Source organism: Euprymna scolopes, chromosome 17 (assembly GCF_053919585.1).
Source record: "Euprymna scolopes isolate OS-2025 chromosome 17, ASM5391958v1, whole genome shotgun sequence".
NCBI classification, from domain to species: domain Eukaryota; kingdom Metazoa; phylum Mollusca; class Cephalopoda; order Sepiida; family Sepiolidae; genus Euprymna; species Euprymna scolopes.
In genome coordinates, this window is record NC_136498.1 from 17,655,324 (window position 1) to 17,676,001 (window position 20,678).

The 20,678-nt window shown below is 35.3% G+C and overlaps 1 protein-coding gene across 1 annotated transcript in view; it reads right to left on the reverse strand.

Annotated features, from left to right (window-relative positions):
- The window catches only part of LOC145296702 (uncharacterized), an 80,644-nt gene that overhangs the window by 6,582 nt on the left and 53,384 nt on the right, over positions 1-20,678 (reverse strand). Inside the window, exons 5-6 of the mRNA XM_080142679.1 lie at positions 13,593-13,698; positions 6,006-6,141 (exon numbers count right to left, since the gene is read on the reverse strand). Coding sequence (XP_079998805.1) covers positions 6,006-6,141; positions 13,593-13,698 — 242 coding nt within the window. The remainder of the gene's footprint in view (positions 1-6,005; positions 6,142-13,592; positions 13,699-20,678) is intronic.

A 20,678-nucleotide genomic window follows, 5' to 3' on the forward strand; every position in this document is an offset into this window, starting at 1 on the left:
CATATTTATCTTTTTGCCAGGAAGTTAGACACAAAGTCATGTGTAGTTTTGCAAACCCCACACACTGACTGGAATAAACATACCCTGACGTACATTGAGGACATTGCCGAGACTGCTGCAAAGAAGGTAGGCTTCCTCTACATTACTAGAAAATAACTCGCACCAGAGAGTATCCTATGTCTCTATATATAAGGCTACAATTCGCCCATCCATAGTTAAAAGAAGAGTCTCAAATCTAATAGGTTTCTCACTATAGGCCAACCTTCAACCTCTGTTCCATCATCGCGGTGTTTCATCTCTGTGCCCGTTTTACAAGTATTTTAGTGGAATATGCTCTGATGAACTCCTACCACTTGTGCCTCCTCAATGTATGTACTCCCGAATAACCCAACAAGCAGCAAGATCACACCCCTTCACTGTTGAGATCCCCAGATGCTAGAAAACCTAGTCTAATAATAGTCTATTAGTGTCTTCCCTCAGACTGCTAGACTTTGGAATTTCTTGTTTCCTGCTTCCCTGTACTCACCTGCAGAAGTTTAAACGTAATGTGAACACACATTTCGCGACTCAACTCCCCATAATCCCCTGTCAGACATGATTGCAATATGCCTTATTTGGGGTGAAAAAGAGTAAAAAATAAAACTGCTTGAGTAGCATGGTTGGCATTCCACGATAAGGGTGCCTCAGGCGATTAGCAATAGACCAACCCTTTCTCAAAGAGAAAGCAAAGCCAGTACCATACAAAACCACATCTTAGCGTGACTGCAGAAAAGTGAAAAATTAAACTGGAAAATTGAGATGAAGCTTAGCAGGAAAGAGCAGACTGTGTAACAGCCATCATCCTGACCCAAAAGTATTGTCTTGACAAAATGTACTAGGCAGTAGACATCATATGTCAAAAATGTAGACTGGGTGAAGAGACAGTGGAACATGTCATATATGATTGTCCCCGCATCCATCGACCTCCCACTAAATCTCCTCACCCAAATATTCTATCACAGGGTTTCCCAAACTTCAGAACACAATGGAGCCCCTGAACAGGGCAAAGGTTTTTCACAAAGCACTAACAAGATAATTTCTAAAATAAATATGAAAAACATTAATTTCAAATTTTAACTTATACTTGTTCATTAGTTATTCCTGTTCGTGATTTTACTATATTTTTTGTGTTTACAACCATTTTTTTGTTCATAATTAATAAAAAATTGTTGCGTTTTTTGTTAATTTATTTTTTATTTACTTTTTCATAAACCATCCTGAAACATCTGTAGTTATTAATTGTCTGTATTTTTGAAATGAGTTGTTTTCATTGATTGAGATTGTCGGACTGACTTCCTCATCTTGGTTGTTATTGTCACAACGTTTCGGCCGTTTTGCCCTCCGACCTTCGTCAGGTGAACGGTTTGTTAGGAGTCTCGAACCCAACCCTTTATTATTATTACGGAGTTACCGTGTTCGGACTCTAGGCTTTGGGACATAGTTGCTGATTCTCTGTTTTTCAATGTTACTTTTTCACTGCCTTCGTTCAGGATTGAACTCAGCACCTTTGGGTAACTGTAAACTTTTGATACAACGTCTAGGACCACTCGGCCATATGTCACTAGGACAATTCTTAGTTGGTTTTTGTTAATGTTAAACCTATGTTGTTATTCAAGGTTTTCTCTCTCTATCAAAATGGCAGGCCTAATCGCAGATGGTAGCTACGGTAAAATAAAGAAGGACCCAACTTTGAAAACCGAAAGAAAGCTGTTACAAATCCTTACGAAAAACAAGGAACACATCGCTCCGATGAGATATAAACAGCTGGTCCAGCATTACAGTAAGCTACCACATATGTACGGCCTCCCCAAGATACACAAAGACGGTATTCCACTCAGACCCATAGTGAGCTGCCGAGGCTCAGCATGCCACCCACTGAGCAGGTACCTTGTGGATATAATAAACCCATTAGCAGGCAAGTCAGCAACACATGTAAAGAATTCTGCCCACCACGGAACTGATCAAGGGAGCACCCATCAGTACAAACCAAATGGTAAGCCAAGATGTGGTTAGCCTGTTCACTAAAGTCCCAACTAGTGAGGCACTAGCAGTAATTCAAGACAAACTAGCTGCGGACCTCTCCATAGAAGAGCGCACATGTGTACCATTGCCAAACTTAATGGAAATGCTGACATTCTGCATAGAAACAACCTACTTCAGAATGGGTACAGACCTATATCGACAAGAGGAGGGACTAGCTATGGGCTCGCCATTATCACCAGTGATGGCGAACATATACATGGAATACTTCGAAGACATGGCCTTAGGTTCAGCTCCCTTAAAGCCCACCATGTGGCTAAGATACGTTGATGACACCTTCATACTCTGGCCCCATCAGGAAGACATCCAGGCTCTCCTAGACCATGTGAACTCAATAAGACCATCGATACAGTTCACAATGGAGAAAGAAAAAGATAACCAACTGGCCTTCCTTGATATACTCATATCACGCACAGAGCATGGGTTTAAGACATATATAAGACGTATATCGCAAGCCTACCTTCACCAGACAATACCTAAACTTCAACTCCCATCACCCATACAGTATCAAACATGGAATCGCACGCTGCTTACAACATCGAGCAGAGACAATAAGTAGCGACACCATTACATACCACCAAGAAATGGTCAGGTTGAAGAATACCCTCCGTCGTAACAACTACCCCGATAGCATAATATCCACCAGATGTGTTAATAGTATAAGAGAGGAGAATGAAACCCAAAAACCTCCAACGGTCTGCCTACCATACATACGAGGCATCTCCAAAAAGATTCAGAGAATATGTGCCCCCTACAACATCAGGACGGTATTCAAAAGCGAGTCAACACTCAGACGACACCTGGTACGAGTGAAGCCCCGCATGGATGAGAACATGACCAAAAACTGCATATACTCCATCCCATGCAGTTGCAGAAAGGTTTACAAGGGTGAAACATGCCGCCCCCTTAAAGTAAGGGTGGAAGAACACCGAAAAGCGGTAACTAAAGGGGAGACGGAAAAATCAGGTATAGCCAACCATGTCTGGATGGAGAGGGGGGATCATCGCCCCCTATGGGATGAAGTAAAAATAATAAACAGAGAGACCCACTGGAAAGTGAGAAAACTTAAAGAAACAGCTCACATGCTCGGACATAACAACCTACTGAGCAAACCAAGCATAGAGCTGAATACAATTTGGACACCTCTGATAGAGAGAGAAAACCTTGAATAACAACATAGGTTTAACATTAACAAAAACCAACTAAGAATTGTTCTAGTGACATATGGCCGAGTGGTCCTAGACGTTGTATCAAAAGTTTACAGTTACCCAAAGGTGCTGAGTTCAATCCTGAGGTAGTGAAAAAGTAACATTGAAAAACAGAGAATCAGCAACTATGTCCCAAAGCCTAGCTGGAGTCCGAACACGGTACCCCCGTAATAATAATAAAGGTTCGAGACTCCTAACAAACCGTTCACCTGACGAAGGCCGGAGGGCAAAATGGCCGAAACGTTGTGACAATAACAACCAAGATGAGGAAGTCAGTTCGACAATCTCAATCAATCTGTAGTTATGTATCGTAGATCTTTCCAGTAAAAAGATAAAAAATTAAATGTCCACAGCCGTTTAATTTTTCCATATAAAGCATTTGGTCCTTTTTAAGAAAGGGCTTCGAGCACCCCTCAGCCTTACTCATGGAGCCCACTTTGGGAAACCCTGCTCTATCAAACAACTCCTTGCTATGCATGGCAGAGATGGGTGACCTTCTTTAACCACGTGGAAGCCATTCTTAACATTGCTTTGTCCTTGTGCGAATATCTTCCACCTGGGCAACGCCGGGTACTCCCTGCTAATTTATTATAATAGAGTCAATACTCTATCTATTATTATATCCTAACTATATATTTAGTTATGTTTTCAAAAGTTAAAAAAAATATGACTTGAGTGCCATCAGCTAGAATTGAAACCCAAAACATGTAGCTCTATAGCATTATTTGTTACCATATGAGCAAAGTCCATATACATTTGAAAAATTAATATAGTTGAACATATGAATGTATGTAATGTACAGATATTGATGGCTCACAAGTTAGTGTCATGTCAGCAGTTTAAAACGCGAGCATGACGTCATGGAATGAAATGCATATATAGGTATTAAGATGGGAAGGAAGAGAAGAGAAAGGAAGAGATGCATGGCGATTTGAAAGATACACTCAACAAGCACGCAATTCTTCTCTCTCTCCTACTATGCCTTTGGAAGTGAGCTGGTCAACCCATGAGTTCTTCAGAGAATTACAGCAACTGGCATTAATTCAACTGCTTCCAACTTCAGATCTAAACCATGGATATAGAATATACGCCTACATCATGAATGCCTTCTCCCTGCCACAGCGACATCTCTAAAGAAGGCCCTGAACACCCTTACATGTGCTTTCGAGCAGCATTTACTCACAGCACAGCATTTTTATTTGCCCTCTACCATCCCCACAATGATTGAGAAAATGTCTTTGAGAATATCGCTAAGTAAATTGATCATACCCTCAGCCATATTCACGTCTGTGGAGATTTTAATGTTCCCAATGTTGAATGGCTAGTTCACTTAAATAAAACAGATGTTGAAGGGAGATTTTGTCATGATTTTTTTAAGACCTAACACAAATTGTTAACGAACCCACTTCTATATGTTGTGAGCATATCTCTGCCCTGTCGGTATTTTCATGTCAAGTGCTCATCTGAGCTTCAATCTATTATCCCCTCTTGCCAAACTTTCACAAAACATACTCATTTATCTACAATGACTATCAACAATTTCCCCCACTGCCCACCTGTGGAACTGTTCTACTGGCCTGCTTTCCAGCTAACTACAATATTGTCATATTCAAGTATAATGTAAACAAGTTCTTGTTGAGCCGTCCCCCTAAATAATCCATTTCTACCCTATTTCCACCACTAACTATAACTAAGCTGTTGTCCCACTGATCACTATACACTTATCCTCAAGTGACCTTCAAGCCTTGATAAGTGGTGACTCCCTTGTAAAAAAAAAAACTTGAGCTGATTGTAGCTGAAACATAAGACTGTTATCTAACGAGAAGGAGAAAGAAATAGCGAACATATTTGTCATGTTGTAAATATGTCTCAGTGACTTGTGTGTGAAATAAAGAAAATAAAAAAAATTTCCTTCACCTAAAAAGTTTGTGTCAAAGTTTTATTTTTTTGTGACTGTCTCTATATACAACATCTGGATCCACTTTAAAAGTAATAACAGCATTACATGTATATTTGTGCATGCATAGAAGATACATGTTTAGTCGACTTACGCCTGCCAATTTCTAATATTTTTTTCAATTTTGACCTCTTCGTGGCTATTTTTCCAGCTAAAAAACAAATCAAATTTGTCTCACAGGTCCAAATTTTATATATATATTTCAAGTTTTAGACCAAAAATTAACAGAGTAATTTGGTAGGGATCGTTCCACACACACACAAGGCCATATATATATATATATATATATATATATATATATATATATATATATATATATAGAGAGAGAGAGAGAGAGAGAGAGAGATAATAACGTAATCTTGATTTTACCCTTTCTCTACAGTTCAAATAAGAAAACAGTTGAACACTCCTTAAACAAATTTCTACACTCATCACATCCTAAAGCATGTTCTATGTAAGTATGCATACATTTATCCACGATTAAACATTATTATATTAATTCCAATCATACTACCTCTCACAAAAATATATTTCTCCACTGATTGGTAGCAAACACTTTCCCTCTCTGTTTACTAATCCTCCAATTCTCCTCACATCACCGGCAGAAGTTTATTTACCAGTAGTCTTAAGAAGTCAATTATTATGTACTTTCATGGAACCTCTTGAGTTAATTTTCTTTTCTCAGGCAACATTGACACATGAACAACTAGTTCAGCATGAAAAAATTAAACTTTGAGTTGTATGAATATATTTTCACTTACAGAACTTTTACAGTCGTTGACTTTTTTCATGTACTTGGCTGTTTCATGAGAAAAAGTCGATATAAAATCACGTGCAGTTTGTCCACATACCATCATTGCATTTGCTGTTGTACACATTTCGGTACTTTCTAATGCTCTGCAAAAAAGAAATTGAAGTACATTCAATAATCTTGTGGTTAGTTAGCAGATATGCAAGAAACAGAAGGGTTGAACAACACAGAGGACCAAGCAGACATAGACAGAAAGAGTTTTAAATGAATTCTAATTTAGGAATAAAAAACTTGAAAACAGTTGAAGAATGTTTGTAGTATATAGGTCAGTCGAAAATTAAATTTTAATGCGTTTGGTAAAAGTTATTTGCTGTGTATTTTGTTTGTTTTGTTTGCATGTTTTAAAAAAATAATTTTTCAACAGTTAATTGTACTGCAAAATTACCCTCTCATTTACAATATATAATATATATATATAATGAAGCTATGAAAGAAAATCTTTAACAAAGCAAAGCTTATCTACATAGATAAAACCCAATGCTGTTAAGAGGAGCAATTAAATATATTAAATAAAAAATGAGGAATAAAAGTTACATATAACATTATTATATCATCAGATCAATAAGGAAATAATAAGAGAGAAAAACCGGTTTAGGCCATGGCATTTCGAAGCTAAATGCTTCTCATCAGAAGAAAAGAGCCAGAATTACACAAAATATACATTATAGTTAAAAGCTGGCTTAAGAACATTTAGATTAGAAATGACAGAAATATATATTAAGATACATTAACTAAAAGAATAAAAAAACCAATAGGATATAACTAGAAATAAAGAATTAAGCATACATGAATATTAAGAAAAGATTTTTAACAATAAAATTAAAAATAATTATAAATATAAAAAGAAAAATGAAAAAGTAAAAAAAATGATAGAAAAAGCAAATAAATGCATGTAAAAGAATAAAAATATAATAAGAAGTAAATAAAAAAATTAGAAGAATCGAAAGTGAAGGAATGAAAATCCAAACTTTAAAAAGTTCACATAAAAGCCCTTTAGATATTCAAAATTTTATAAAAGCCTAAGAACATCTTTAGAATAGAGTTCTGGAAAGAAAGAAAGTGGCAACTGTTTAAAAATCCCAAAATTCAAAAAGTTAAATTGAAATTGAGAGTTAAATCCTTGTAAAATCCTTCGAAAATTCTGGCAAATTTCTGGTAAAGTTGGGAGTAAAATCAGCAAAAACACTCAAAGTCTCCCTCAAGTCAGGGTAGATATGCACATCAAGATAAAAGTTGGAGCAAAAGAAAGATGTTATACAGGGTGAACCCCAAAAACAAAAGCTAAATGGAGGCCATCTAGAACATATGCTGTAGAACCGAGAAAAAAGGCCAAAGACCCTAGTGTTTTGATGTGATGTTTTGAATATAATAAACTAGTTATGACCAAAGTTTCATTTCATTCGGACAAAATACTAAGAAACAGGGCCAAATCATAGCTGGGGCCCGTTTTCTGGGGTCACCATGTATCTCTCATAAGGGACACAGTGAAAAGATAGTAAAAATAAGAGGAAATGAAAGGCTTATTAAAAACTAATTAAAATCTTAAGAATAAATTTTTTTATATGAAAAAATATATATGTCCAATGGATATCTATATAGACACACAAACATATACATAGAAATACATATATACACACAGAAATAGATAAAGCATATACATACACGTACACGCGTACATATATCTATATATATATACACTCAATCGATACAGAAAAAAGTACTTGCATAAAATTCTCAAGCATATCAGTATACATATACATATATATAAAATATTAATAATCACAAATAAAAATTTACATGCACATATATATGGAAAAAATAAAAAAAATAAATATAAGTTTACATAAGATCGCTTGCACAAACATTATCAGTTATATAAGAGACCTCATTCAAAGAAATTAAGATTTTAGTATTCAAAACAGTTACCATGTAATTTTAGTATAACATATTTTAAGGTAAGCATTAAAAAGCCCAAATACTGGATCTCATTTCGCATTTAATAGCTATCAGAATTGATATGAGCTATGTAAAATAATATTTTAATATTTTTATATATTATTACAAAAACATATATTCACATATACAATAAATATACACATATCAGTCTAAAGGAAAAATAATTAAAATGAAAATAATTAATCGAGAATAAAATTAAATATATAAATAAGTAAATAAATAAGTAGATAAATAAATAGGTTGTTAAGATAAATGAAGAGATAGAGGAAGAGTACCTGTTGAGGCAAAGAAGTTGTCATAGTTAAATTTTCTCCTATGTTAACAATAGAAAATTACTTCACTTTTGGAGTTTATAATATAATTTTTTTTAAAGGAGGATATTATTAGAGCTGCCTCTGAGATGCAAAGTTGGCAGAATCTAGAACTGGAGTAATATTTTTTTATCAACCATTTTAAAGGGAAAGGGATTCTACTAGATTTAAGGTTTCTAACTAAAGTAGTTAAGGAGATATTATTATTATTATTATTATTATTATTATTATTATTTATACTTTTAAAAGAATATATGTGAGATTAGATGCATTCCTTAATAAGATCAGCAGAGGCACCGATATAACAGTAAGTTTTTAGATGCGTAACTGGATCAACTTGGGTTGGAAGGTTACTATCATGGATGGGGGGGAGATCTATTTAAATTAAGGGTAGAAGATTAGGCCATCAAATTTACAGAGATTGTGTAATTATTAAAGGAGTTTGGGGGGGAGAAGTATAATTTAATATAATGTCAGAAGGATTATGCTTGTAAGTGTTATCAATAAAATTTTGATTTAATAAAGAAGGAGATATGGAATACGACTTCTATTACTACTATTAAGGTTAGTATGGGGCAATTCAGCCACAATGCATGAATATAATATATATATATAGATATCTGTCGAAGTGCTCATCTGAGCTCCAATTTATTGTTCCCCTGTGCCTGACTTTCACGAAAAACACTCGTCTAGCTGAAACCACTATCAATAATTTCCCCAACTATTTCTCTGTGCCTGAACCTAAATGTAGATTTCATAAACAAAGCTTCTTTCTTAGAATTGCACGCTTGTGGAACTCTTTTCTGTTTTCTAGATTTCCAACTGACTACGATATAGTTGTCTTTAAGTCCAACATAAATCAGTTCTTGATGAGCTGTCCGCTTAAGTAATCCAATTTACCAAATTTCCACTACTAACGATTACTACAATATTTTCCCATTGACTACTGTACACTCATTAATCCTTATCCTCGAGCCTTGATAAGAGTTGACTCCTTTGTAACAAAGGAAAAAATGTTTTTTTAATCATATTTCACCTTTTAGATATAATGTGTCTGCTTTCTTGCAGGAGTCAGTTTTTTTCTGCAGTTGTCTCGTTGTCTTTCTTTTTATTTGGACAGATGACGTCAGAACATTTCTCCATCCTTTTTTTTTGTTTGTTTGAAATGTCAGTCAGTCCCCCATTTTGAATCTTCGTTGCCTTGACTGACTTTCCTGATTTTCTATTGACATCATCTTTGCAAGCCCAGATAGCTGACTGCATCTTCAGGATTACCTCTGCCATTTGCAACTCCACCTCCCCTCTGTAACACTTTTCACATACATATTAAAAAAATGAAATGATTTATTATTATTTTTTTTTTTAGGGACCTCAGCCCGGTTACTACTGCATTCAATAAACAATACAATTATTTTTTCCAACATAAAGATGTCTTTAAAGTTCACAACCCAAGGAAAGCAACAAAAAAAGTCACTTTAGTCCTTTGTTAATGCATTTATAAATTATTTCCTTTTTTTTTCTGTGGATATTGTCTTTACAATTTATACTCATTTTTTTCCCTATTTTTTTCTTTTGAACATATTTTCAAAAAAAAAACAAAAACAAATGTATACCTTTATTTTCCTGGAGGCACCCCGATGCATGTTTTTATTAAAACACTAGCAGTATTTGCACCGCAGTTTTAAATTAACACTGAGGTAACTGACATCCGATAGACCATTTTTAACTTATAACCATTTCACATACTCTGCTGAAAAGGGAAGCAGCTACTATCTTTCCAAAATGTCAATTGCATGAACCATGGAGAAATTATTTATTACTATTTTTATTTTTAGCACTTTGCAGCTCCTCTACACTACTGTCTCTATAGGCTAGTGAGACGCAATTCCCTACTAACCCCTAATTTTTCTGCTTCCACCCCTATGGAACAGCTATCTACCCCCTGCCTGAATTCTGAATTCGCTCCTCTTGCCTCTGGTGCATTTCTCTGTTCTTCCTTCAAACCCCCTTGTTTTCTCCACCTGAGCATCTCTATTTTAGCCACTATCTCTATGCACGTCAGCAAGCCTACCACACTAATACAACCAGTGCATCTAATAAATTGTGGATAGAGATCTCTTTCATCACTCCCAGCTCACCTGGGATTGTGTCCACTGAAAAATTTGAAAACCTGGTCACTATTGGGGACCATACTCTTGGAATAGACATATTTATTGGTGTGAGATGCAGCTGTTCAACTACTCTAAATCTAGAGTTGCTGTTTACTTGGACAGTCAGCATCATGTAGTCACTATGGGCTACATACCCTGTTTATCCAAATAGTGGCTATCAGGGCTTTTGCGACAATCAATCTTTAAGTATTATCTCCCCATAGTACCCTGAAATCTATGTTGCTATTTGTCGCCACCAATCATGACTCCTGATTTATCCTTACTGCCATAGGTGGTCGAGTGTTTGTGTGAACTGTCACTTGGCAACTCTGTTAGTGTAGACAGGACCAGAGACTCCACATAGCTTTTGCTGAGCCGCCTTGACGTAATCCAGCAGCATGTATCCAATTCCGGCCTTCTCCACAGCAATCATATCTGACTCCAGTTCAAATTTGGTGGATAATTTGGATTTCCTACTTATTCCCAGCTGAGTGGGCAAGGGAAGTGGGATACTGTATACTATAAAGTGTATAGGAGTTATCCCTATCCAGCAATGAGATATCTACTACAGTCACTATGGACCCCCTGTCAAAAAGCGTTGAGCAACTAAGGATCCTATAATAATAGCAGATATCTTTATCCGGCTTCCTTGCTAATTTGAAATTATCTGGGAATGCTCGAGCAGCCCCCTCAAGTTGTGAGGAGCTATTAATGCCCCACTGACAAGAGATTGAGCTTCAACTCCAGATGGTTCAATGATAAGTGAACGTTTAAGAAATTGTCCTTCAACTTGTCAACAATCATCTTATACAGCCAATATCTGTGGATAAGGATTTCTAGTTGAGATACCCGTTCATCTAATCCTTTTGTTTCATTTGTCATCGAAGCAACAATACTCTTCAGACTTTTGAATAAGTTCATTAATCTTTTCCCTTACCTCACGTCTCGTCACATTTACTATCGAGATGCTGTCTTCTACTACACCTGAGCCTGGGTTCTATCTAACTTCCTCAATGCTTTTTGAATTACCTTTAAGTATTTTTCTGTAGTTATCCCAAAAAGAAGTCTAACACGTCCCCTACAAACAGTAATATAGCTCATTTCGGTCTGTCATTCACTGACCAATAATCCCTATATTTAGCTAATAACTGCTGATATTTCCTTTTGACTTCCAAAAATTCACCATTCACATTTTGAACCAGAGCTTCGAAGATAGTATCCCCATGAAATTCCTAGGGGTGGGGGTGGGGTCTCTTCTTTGATCCCAGTCTGGATGTTTCTTATGCTTTCCTCCAGGGATTTGAAGGCTCAATCATATAGTGTGAGGTCTATTGTGAATGTTACCAACCACCTCGCACGCATGGGTGATATATCAGCTTGTTCCTGGAAGATTACATTTTGGTAACCCTCAGTGGCCAAAGTCAACATAGAGAGCAGCATGAGTATCCCCCAGGTACAGCCTGCCATCCTGCAACAAGAAAATTATCCCATTAGTGGGGTTTGCCATTTTTACAGATCATGGTACCTTTTTTTTTTCATTATAGGGTGGGATACCGTAATTTGCCTAGAAGCAGAATATATCTCTAACCCATCCTAAAGAACTCCCTCTCTCACATTCTTCCTCCCGACTTCCAAACTTTGTGCTAATTCTATTTACACCAGGTTGGACTCTACTTTCAGAATATTATTTTTAGCACTATCAGCCATCAAGCGGTGCCTGGATGAGAGTGCAGGTTCAATCTTTTTTGCCTTTGGAATGGGAAGCTTACACTTGACCTTGGATGGCCAGCAGTGGGGCTGAGATCCTTTATCTCGTCATCACCATTACTATTTGACTGTCACCTTCCTTGCTTTAAGAGGATTGAGGGGGTGAAGGAGGGGTCTTTTTGCCTGCTTATTTTTCATATTGAGTATAGCCGACCTCAGGAGAGGACGCTGACTTTGATCTCCATCAAAAAAAGGTTTTAATATTAAATAGAATGTTCTGGGTTTTTCTTCTTTAGAGAAAGACGTTTGTTGATAGTTACTAAACTTTAAACATGATTTTATTCTCAGTTAATTACAAGGCAACAAGGACTTACCAACTGGAAAATTATTAGTCCCAAGAAGACCAATGGAAGAAAATGGTTGTGTTTTGTAGATATATTTTGCCGGCTCTGACAAGAAGAAGACAAGCAGATTATCAGCACATGTGATCTCCAAGAAAGGAAATTTCCTCCTTGTTCAAGGAACTTAAAAGAAGAGACCGTATTAGAAGACAATTTAACCCAAAAAGTTCTTTTTGTAGAAAGATATTTTTTATTTTAAAAGAAAAAAAAACATTAAAACCAGAAGGTTCTAGAAGACTGAAAGAAAAAGAGAACATTTTAAAGACTCTTTTCCGTTTCTTGCCTTTCAGTTTCTTGCCTTTCAGTTTCTTGCCTTTCAGTTTCTTGCCTTTCAAGTAACATTGTTTTTTTTTTGTTTTTTTTTTTAAAAGGGAAAACTAGTCTGAATGGAAATTTAGCTTAAATACTATTTATGTCCAACTTTTTTTTTTTTTTATCTCACAACATAATTTTACATGTTAGATATATGAATCATCATCATCATCATCATCATCATCATCATAGTGTTTTGATCACTACTGTAGGAGGACTCCTTCTTGGTTTCCTTTCACCTTGTTTTATCCCTGGCTAGGTGTGGCCAAGTAGAATCCTGTCGGCTGTGAAAGTCATCTCTCCACCGGGTTTTTAGTCTTCCTCTTGGTGTTTGTTATTGCGTAGGAGTCCATTCTGTCACTCTAAATGTTTGGATGTTGTCTGCATATAACAAAAGGTGACCTGTCCATCAATATTTATCTGTTTGTTTGCTGTCTGGTCAAGGTGTTTCTTTTACAAACTGATAATGCGTTCCATTTTACATTGTATCACTCTTAGCTTTTCTATTGCTGAATTATTTAAGTGGCCATGTTTCGCTACCATATGTCATAACAAGCATGACGACGATGTATTCATTGAACATTTTCTGCTTAATGTTCAAAATAGATTTTATACTCTTCATGATGTTATCTACTTTGGAAAACTTATCCAAGAGTAATTCCCTGTTATATGAATATGAAAATAAATGAAAATAACTTACATGCAAACATTGTCAAAATACGTTGTTTTTGCCTCTTTCTTTATACAGCTGACCGTCTCGTTTTCTTTATAATTCTCGGTTAAGCAATCCATAACTTGTAGAAACTCTGTAACACAAGATTAAAATAAACGAATGTTACTACTTACTTACTTTTTCTCATGAGGGAAAACTTAGACAAAATAACATAATAGATTAAGAGTAGTACCAGAGCAGACACTACACTTTCTTCCTAGTCATATTAACATGTGAAATTATGAATTCATTCTGTTTCTTTTTGCGCTTTGATGGTTGTTGTGCAGGTCCACTAACCCACTTGCGTCACACAAGAAGGATAATATCATGAATTAGGTTTCCCTTCGGGTGACGAGCTACATGTTCAACCCATGTCCAACAGGGCACATGGCAAGGACTTAAGTTTGAAGTGTTGGCTGAGAACAGCAGTTGGGGCACGGTCAGCTTGCTAACAATGCAAAATGTGGTAAAGACAGTCATTGTCAAAGACTTTCAGCTTCTTATTGGCCATGTTTTGTAACCGTAAAGGAAGATCAGCCAGATAACAGATTGGCACACATGTGTTGTGGATTGAATTCCCGGTTTTTAGTTAGTAATGAAGTAATTAAGATCGAATATAATTATTATTAAAGGAGAATGCTGGAATCGAACGCGGTTTTCAAAAGTTAAAATGAATACATAGTGTTAGTTAAAGATACGATTCCAGGAATGCAGTGGAATTATCGATTATAGCAAGGAATGCAAAATTAGAATAACTTATGGAACAAAAGAATGCGTTGGTTAATTTGGGTCGAAGTAGAAAGAATGGAACGGTGAAATTAAGGAATGTCCTTGTGTTGCCAACACGTGTGTTGGAGGCACTGGCGTGGCTAGGGGGGGGGGGGTCGGGCCGCCCCGGGCGGCACACCTGAGGGGGCAGCATTTTGAGAGGGTAAAAATAGAAAGTAGAAAAAATAAATAAAAATAAACAAAAGTTAACAAAAAATATGAAATTTTATACCAAAATGGTTGTAAAAAATCGGAATTTTGGGGGGGTATCGGAATCAGAAAAAATGTGTCCCTATTTTCTGAGCGTCAGGGGGGGGCGACATGGGGGCGGCATTTTGAGATGGTAAAAGGGGAAAATCGAAAAAAATGCTAACAAAAAATCTGAAATTTTATATCGAAAAGGTTGTAAAAAATGGGAACTTTTGTAGTTATTGGAATCGCAAAAATGTGTCCCTATTTTGCGAGCGGCATATGTCAGGGGGCGGCATTTTGAGAGAGTAAAAATAGAAAGTAGAAAAAAATAAATAAAAATAAACAAAATCTAACAAAAAATCTGACATTTTAGACTGAAAAAGTTGTAAAAAATCGGAAATTTTTGAGGTATCAGAATCAGAAAAATGTGTCTTATTTACGAGCAGCACATGTCAGGGGCGGCATTTTGAGAGGATAAAAATAGAAAATAGAAAAAATATATAAAAGCTAACAAAAAATCTGAAATTTTATACCGAAAGTTTGTAAAAATCTGAAGTATTGGAGGTATTGGAATCGGAAAAATGTGTCCCTATTTTACGATTCCAAAACCGATTCTTTTAAATTTTTAATTTAATTTTTCATTATTGGTACTAATTATAAATATTTATTATTTTTAAATTATCACTAAAACTAAAATGAGAATAACCTCAAAATACGATGTAAATTTATTTTATTTGTAAAACAATTTTTTTAAATTGCATAAATTCTCTATGTAACCTTTCAAAGAAAGCAGTTGCTTTACATGTTCTGAAAAATGTTGAAAAATTAAACAGCAACAGTCTTTGCAGCCCGCGGCGATCGTAAGATTTGCCCCCCCCCCCGCATTTGATAATCTGTTAACCTTCAAAATTCCAAAAGCCCTCAAAATATTTATTTTCATGGAACTAATGTTAGACTGCAGCTATTAGTCCTAGATTTTCATCGTATAACAGTACTCATCAAAGAAGACCAAAGATTTTTCAAAACAATTATATAATTTTCTTCGGATTAATGTTCACACAATTCCCTTCAGATTAATGTTTACATACTTATTATTATTGAAAAGAAATTGTTAAATTAAATTAACTGGCTACGTAATTGTATACGTAGCCAGTTAATTTAACAATTTCTTTTCAATAATAATTGAATATTATAATAATAATTGAAATTTCTTTTCAATAATAATATATGACTTGGGTGCCATGAGCTAGAATCGAAATCGAAACACAACTCTCCACTCTCATTCCCTAGCCTCTGAACCACTAATAAAATAAAGACTGGGTACGCAAATAAAAGAAACCAAATATGTTTTCAAAACAAAAACTTATAATTCAAATTATAAAAAAAAATGTTAAATTAAATGAATTAGCTACACAAGCAAATATAATAATAAATTTCAATGAGAACATTTGAAAACCTGAAAATGTTATGAAATGATAAAATCATTTTTATTTACTTTTTTGTCGTTGTTGTTAAAGTCCGAATTTTCGCCAAATAACATGGATGTATCAAGGAGAGAATAGTCCGATGTAGTTTTCTTTTCTTTGTCTTCATAATGTTATTATTAAGAGGTCAAGCCCTCCGAAGAGAAAAAACGTCTTGTATCGGTGCTTTTTTAAATCCGTGTGTGTAATCGCTCGGTTTTCAGAAATTTGTTGTTGTTAATAACGTTTCAAATCTTTTAAAAATAGTTTAATATATTTTAAATAAATGTATTTATGAATGGCAAATAAGGCTATAAATTTATTTTTTGTGAGAGAACTGTCGCAAGGCATCAAGTCGGTTGAAAATTTACAAACAGATTTTTCACGCCTTTTTTTCGGCAAAGTTATCAATGACTCTATCAAAATTTACTTCCTCAACAAGTTCCCTCTCTATTGAGAGGATTGCCAAGTCTGTAAGTCTTGTTTGGCTCATTGCTGATCTAAGGTAGTTTTTTATGAGCTTCAGTTTTGAGAAAGAGCGCTCACAGCTAGCAACACTAATAGCTCTGGTGAGGAAAATTCTCAGCAAGATCACAATATTAGGGACGGAATCCCCAAGTTGGTATCTTTGTATAAAATTCAAAAGTTCAAGAGGTCCATCGATTTTGTCTTTTTCTGAAGCTTTTACAACATACTGTAACCTCTTCCTTTCAGCAAAGAATTTCTCTTTTTCTATATCTTCGTCAAATCCACCAAGCTGACAGCCATAATTATCATCAAGCAGATTTGACGGTATAAGAAAAGCGTATTTATTTGCAAGATTGTGAACTTGTTGAAATCTGCAAGATATTTCTTCAGTCAATCTGTCTATGACAGACAGCATTTCCCGTCTCAACTCAGTATCAAAACTCAGCGCTGCATCAGTCAATCCTTCACCATCCATTCATTTCTTTTTGCGAATACGACGCTCCATGCTTATCCCCATTTCAGAGCAGAGTGTTTTTGACTCGTCTATTGCAGTGTCCACTATCTTTTCTCTATTCTGAAGAAGGAAATCTTTCAACGCCGTCAGCCTGACAGAACTTTGTTGCAGATCCAGCCCTTTTTTTTTTAAGATATTTCTGGGCATCATTGATTTCTGGGAGAATAGTTTTCCAAAGGTTCAGAAATAAAAGAAACGGAAACGACAATACCGAGTTGAGAATTAAAGATGCATCTGATCTTGTGGTTGCATTTTCTCCTTCTTCTGTGAGCTGTTCCAGGGCAATGACGACTTCCAATATTTTTTTTTATCACAACATCTACAGCATCTGCTCGACTATTCCATCTAATATCCACAGTCCGTTTGATACTTAGACCGGTCAACTGAATCAAGACGTCCCAGCGATGTGTATATGCAGAAAAGAACGAGAATAACCGGTCCAGTGTGCCAAAAAATGTAACAGAGTGAACTGCTACTGAAGCTGCATGTACACAAGCCAGATTTAGTGAATGGTTTGTGCATGGCACAAATAGAGCTTTTGGGTTGATTTCAGAGATTCGTTTCTGCACACCCGATCGGTGACCTGCCATAACAGCGGCATTGTCAAATGCCTGGCCAATACAGTCACCAATCTGTATCTCATCATTCTCCAATTCTCTCAAAATGAGTTCAGAAATGTCCTCCGCGCTTTTACCCTTTGTTTCGATGAAGCGGAGAAACGACTCCTCCACCGTCACTTCATTTCTGTCAACTTTCACGTAGCGCAACACCTCACTCATCTGGTCCTTGTGAGATACATCGGGAGTACTATCAAAAATTATACAAAAATACTTGCTTTTCTTTATCTGATCGATAATTTTCTTTCTGACCTGCTTTGCTAAAATGCTCACAAACTCATTTTGAATTTCTGGTGACAGATAAGAAATAGTGAATTTCTCCCCTAGGTTAACTTTAACCAAATGTTCACGGAGTACAGGGTCATATTTAGCCAATAGATTTACCAATTCCAAAAAATTTCCTTTGTTTTCTTGACCCCTTTCATCATTATGGATGTCTTCCCGGTGACCTCATAGCGCCAGATTCTGCTTGGCGAGAAATCTGATAATGTTCAGCAATCTAGCTAGGATTTCTCGCCACTTCTTTGTTTCTTTCTCAATGATATTTTGCTCAACTTTATCAACTACCTTTCCTTCAGCAAGTCGGATCTCTAGCTCCTTCCAGTCAAGAAACGCCTGAGCATGAGATGTGCTTGCTTCATGTTCATGTACTTTTGGATTTAATTTCCACCAATTCTTGAAACCCACATCAGCAGAAAAACTCGAGAGTCCAATTGAAAATAGTCTGCAGCAGAAGCAAAATAAGGCTTCTCTGGCAGGAGAATACACCATCCAAGTTCGCAAACTTTTCTCACCGTTCCGCAATACCTGATAGAACCAGTTTTTTGTTAGCTTTCTAACGTCGCCTTTTGTTTTTGTCCCTGGTCGCACTATTTCCTTGAATTCATGATCAAGGTGCTGCACAGCAGCAGATCCCTGCCGAACAAGCATAGCGCAAATTTCATGACTAATCTCAATAGGCCAGAGACCAACATCTGTAAAATCGGTCGCGACAACAAGTGATTGCCTTTCCAATTCTTCAACTTCACGCGCATCATCATTGGCAGTTGTTGATGTATCAACGTGGGCAATGTCGACTTCCGAAGTAACAGTATCAACGTTAACTTCATCTTCGGTTTCAGCAAGATTTTCGACTTTCGTTTCCGCCATTTCGGCCATAGAAGTCTTTTTGATGAATTTCAACAGCGTGCCTTTATTCTTGTTTTCTTCCTCTTCTTTTGTTTTTCGTTTTTTACGGAATGCCGCACCACTCTCCTTAATTCTCTTCATTTTAAAATTCACTTAAATATTCTGAAAAAAAAATTTAAATACTATTTTAAAAAATAGCACGCTATTTCTCTGCATAAGCACCTTTTGTGTTGTTCCGTAATAGAACCACAAAAGGTGAGATACCCCTCCCATAAAATCTTAGATGCCTATCCCTAAAAATACATATATACTTAGAGAGCGAGACCCGTCACTACCCCCCCCCCCCCGTAAAATAGAAACTTACGGGGAAAGAGTCTTTCAAACACCAATAAATGATTCAATTAACTTTTATAGCCAATAGGAACATTTATTTGTTGTATATTTTATTTTTTGCACCTTTTCAAATTTCTTTGTATTGTAAAACAAACCCAAAACTAATTAAACTAATAAGTAAATATTCATAACAAGTACAGAGTAGTTAAAAATTAAAACACGTTTATTATTTTACATTAAGTACAAACGCCATAACTTATCCAGCTATGTAGAAGAGTAACTTATATTACCCTTGCTAATATTTATTTATCATATATTTGTTGTTTGAGACATTTTCGAATCTGTGTTGCTTGTAAAACAAGCCCCAAAATCACGTAAATTTCCTATTAAAACCTCCAAAATGGTTTTAAAAATGTGTGAAATGTCGGATATTTTCTCGTGTTCTCACGTAACTAAATAAAAGCTTTAAAATAAGTTAAAATACTAAAAAGTTATCCAGCTCGGTAGAAAACGAACACTTAGAAAAATCAATTATCGGTTTTAAAACAAAAGTAAATAAGTAAAAATATTTTGTTAAATATATTTTTAAGAAAAAAAGGCCAAATTCTAAAATGAAGCCTCTCTTTTGCTGTAAAAAAAAGGCCCCTCAAAAATGCCAAATTGAAAATTAAAGAAAAATTTCATATGTTGAAGATGTTAACATCTATATCTTTGCATTTTTATTTCTCTATTAATTTTGTAGTATTTTCTTAGCGATGATGAAGCAAAAACGTTAATAATGAAACCAAATCGAAAAATATACTTTGGCTCTCACATATTTTTCTGTTTAAATTAGTTCTATGTTTAATATTAAAAAGAATAAACTCATTACATTCAAAAGTTTAAACAGTTTTAAAATCGTATCAGAAATGTAAAGAATAATTTTAATACTAATTTAATATAAAATAATTTGATGAACAATTGGTAAATTTGTAAATAAGAATATCTTGAAAAACTGTTATAATGAGAAAATTATTTTAGGAATTAAAGTGGGGAATCAGTTTCTCATATATATTTGATTTAAGATTATCACCCATTTCCAACAGAATAGAGCCATTGACTAACAGAATAGCGTTTATTCTTTCTATGTAAATTTTAGATAATTATTAACGTTTCTTAGCACGTATTTATTTATCTAAATATATTTTTAAGTCTCCCTACCACCAAAATAAAATATATCGAAGAGCCTACAATTTCAATTTCATAAAGAAAGACTTGACATTGCCATCGTTAAGAAAACAGTGTAAACCCAATATAGGAAACGTGCACATTTTCCCAGGCTTAAATATATTTTCGCCTACTTTAATAACTATTTTTCCACTTGGGCATTTTAAAGAAACGAAAATGTTAATGTGTATGGCACTAACCTTTGTTGCTGGTAGTAGGAATTAATTTCTCTTGGGCTGATGTTCTGGTGTTCCTTAGTAATTTTTCTTATGAAGATTCAGTAGTAACGAGTTGAGTGTGTCAGTCTCTGAACTATCATATTTTGTCAGCTAGTTTTGGCTTATATTAGAATTGGTTGGTTTAAAAGGATCATAAACAAGCCATT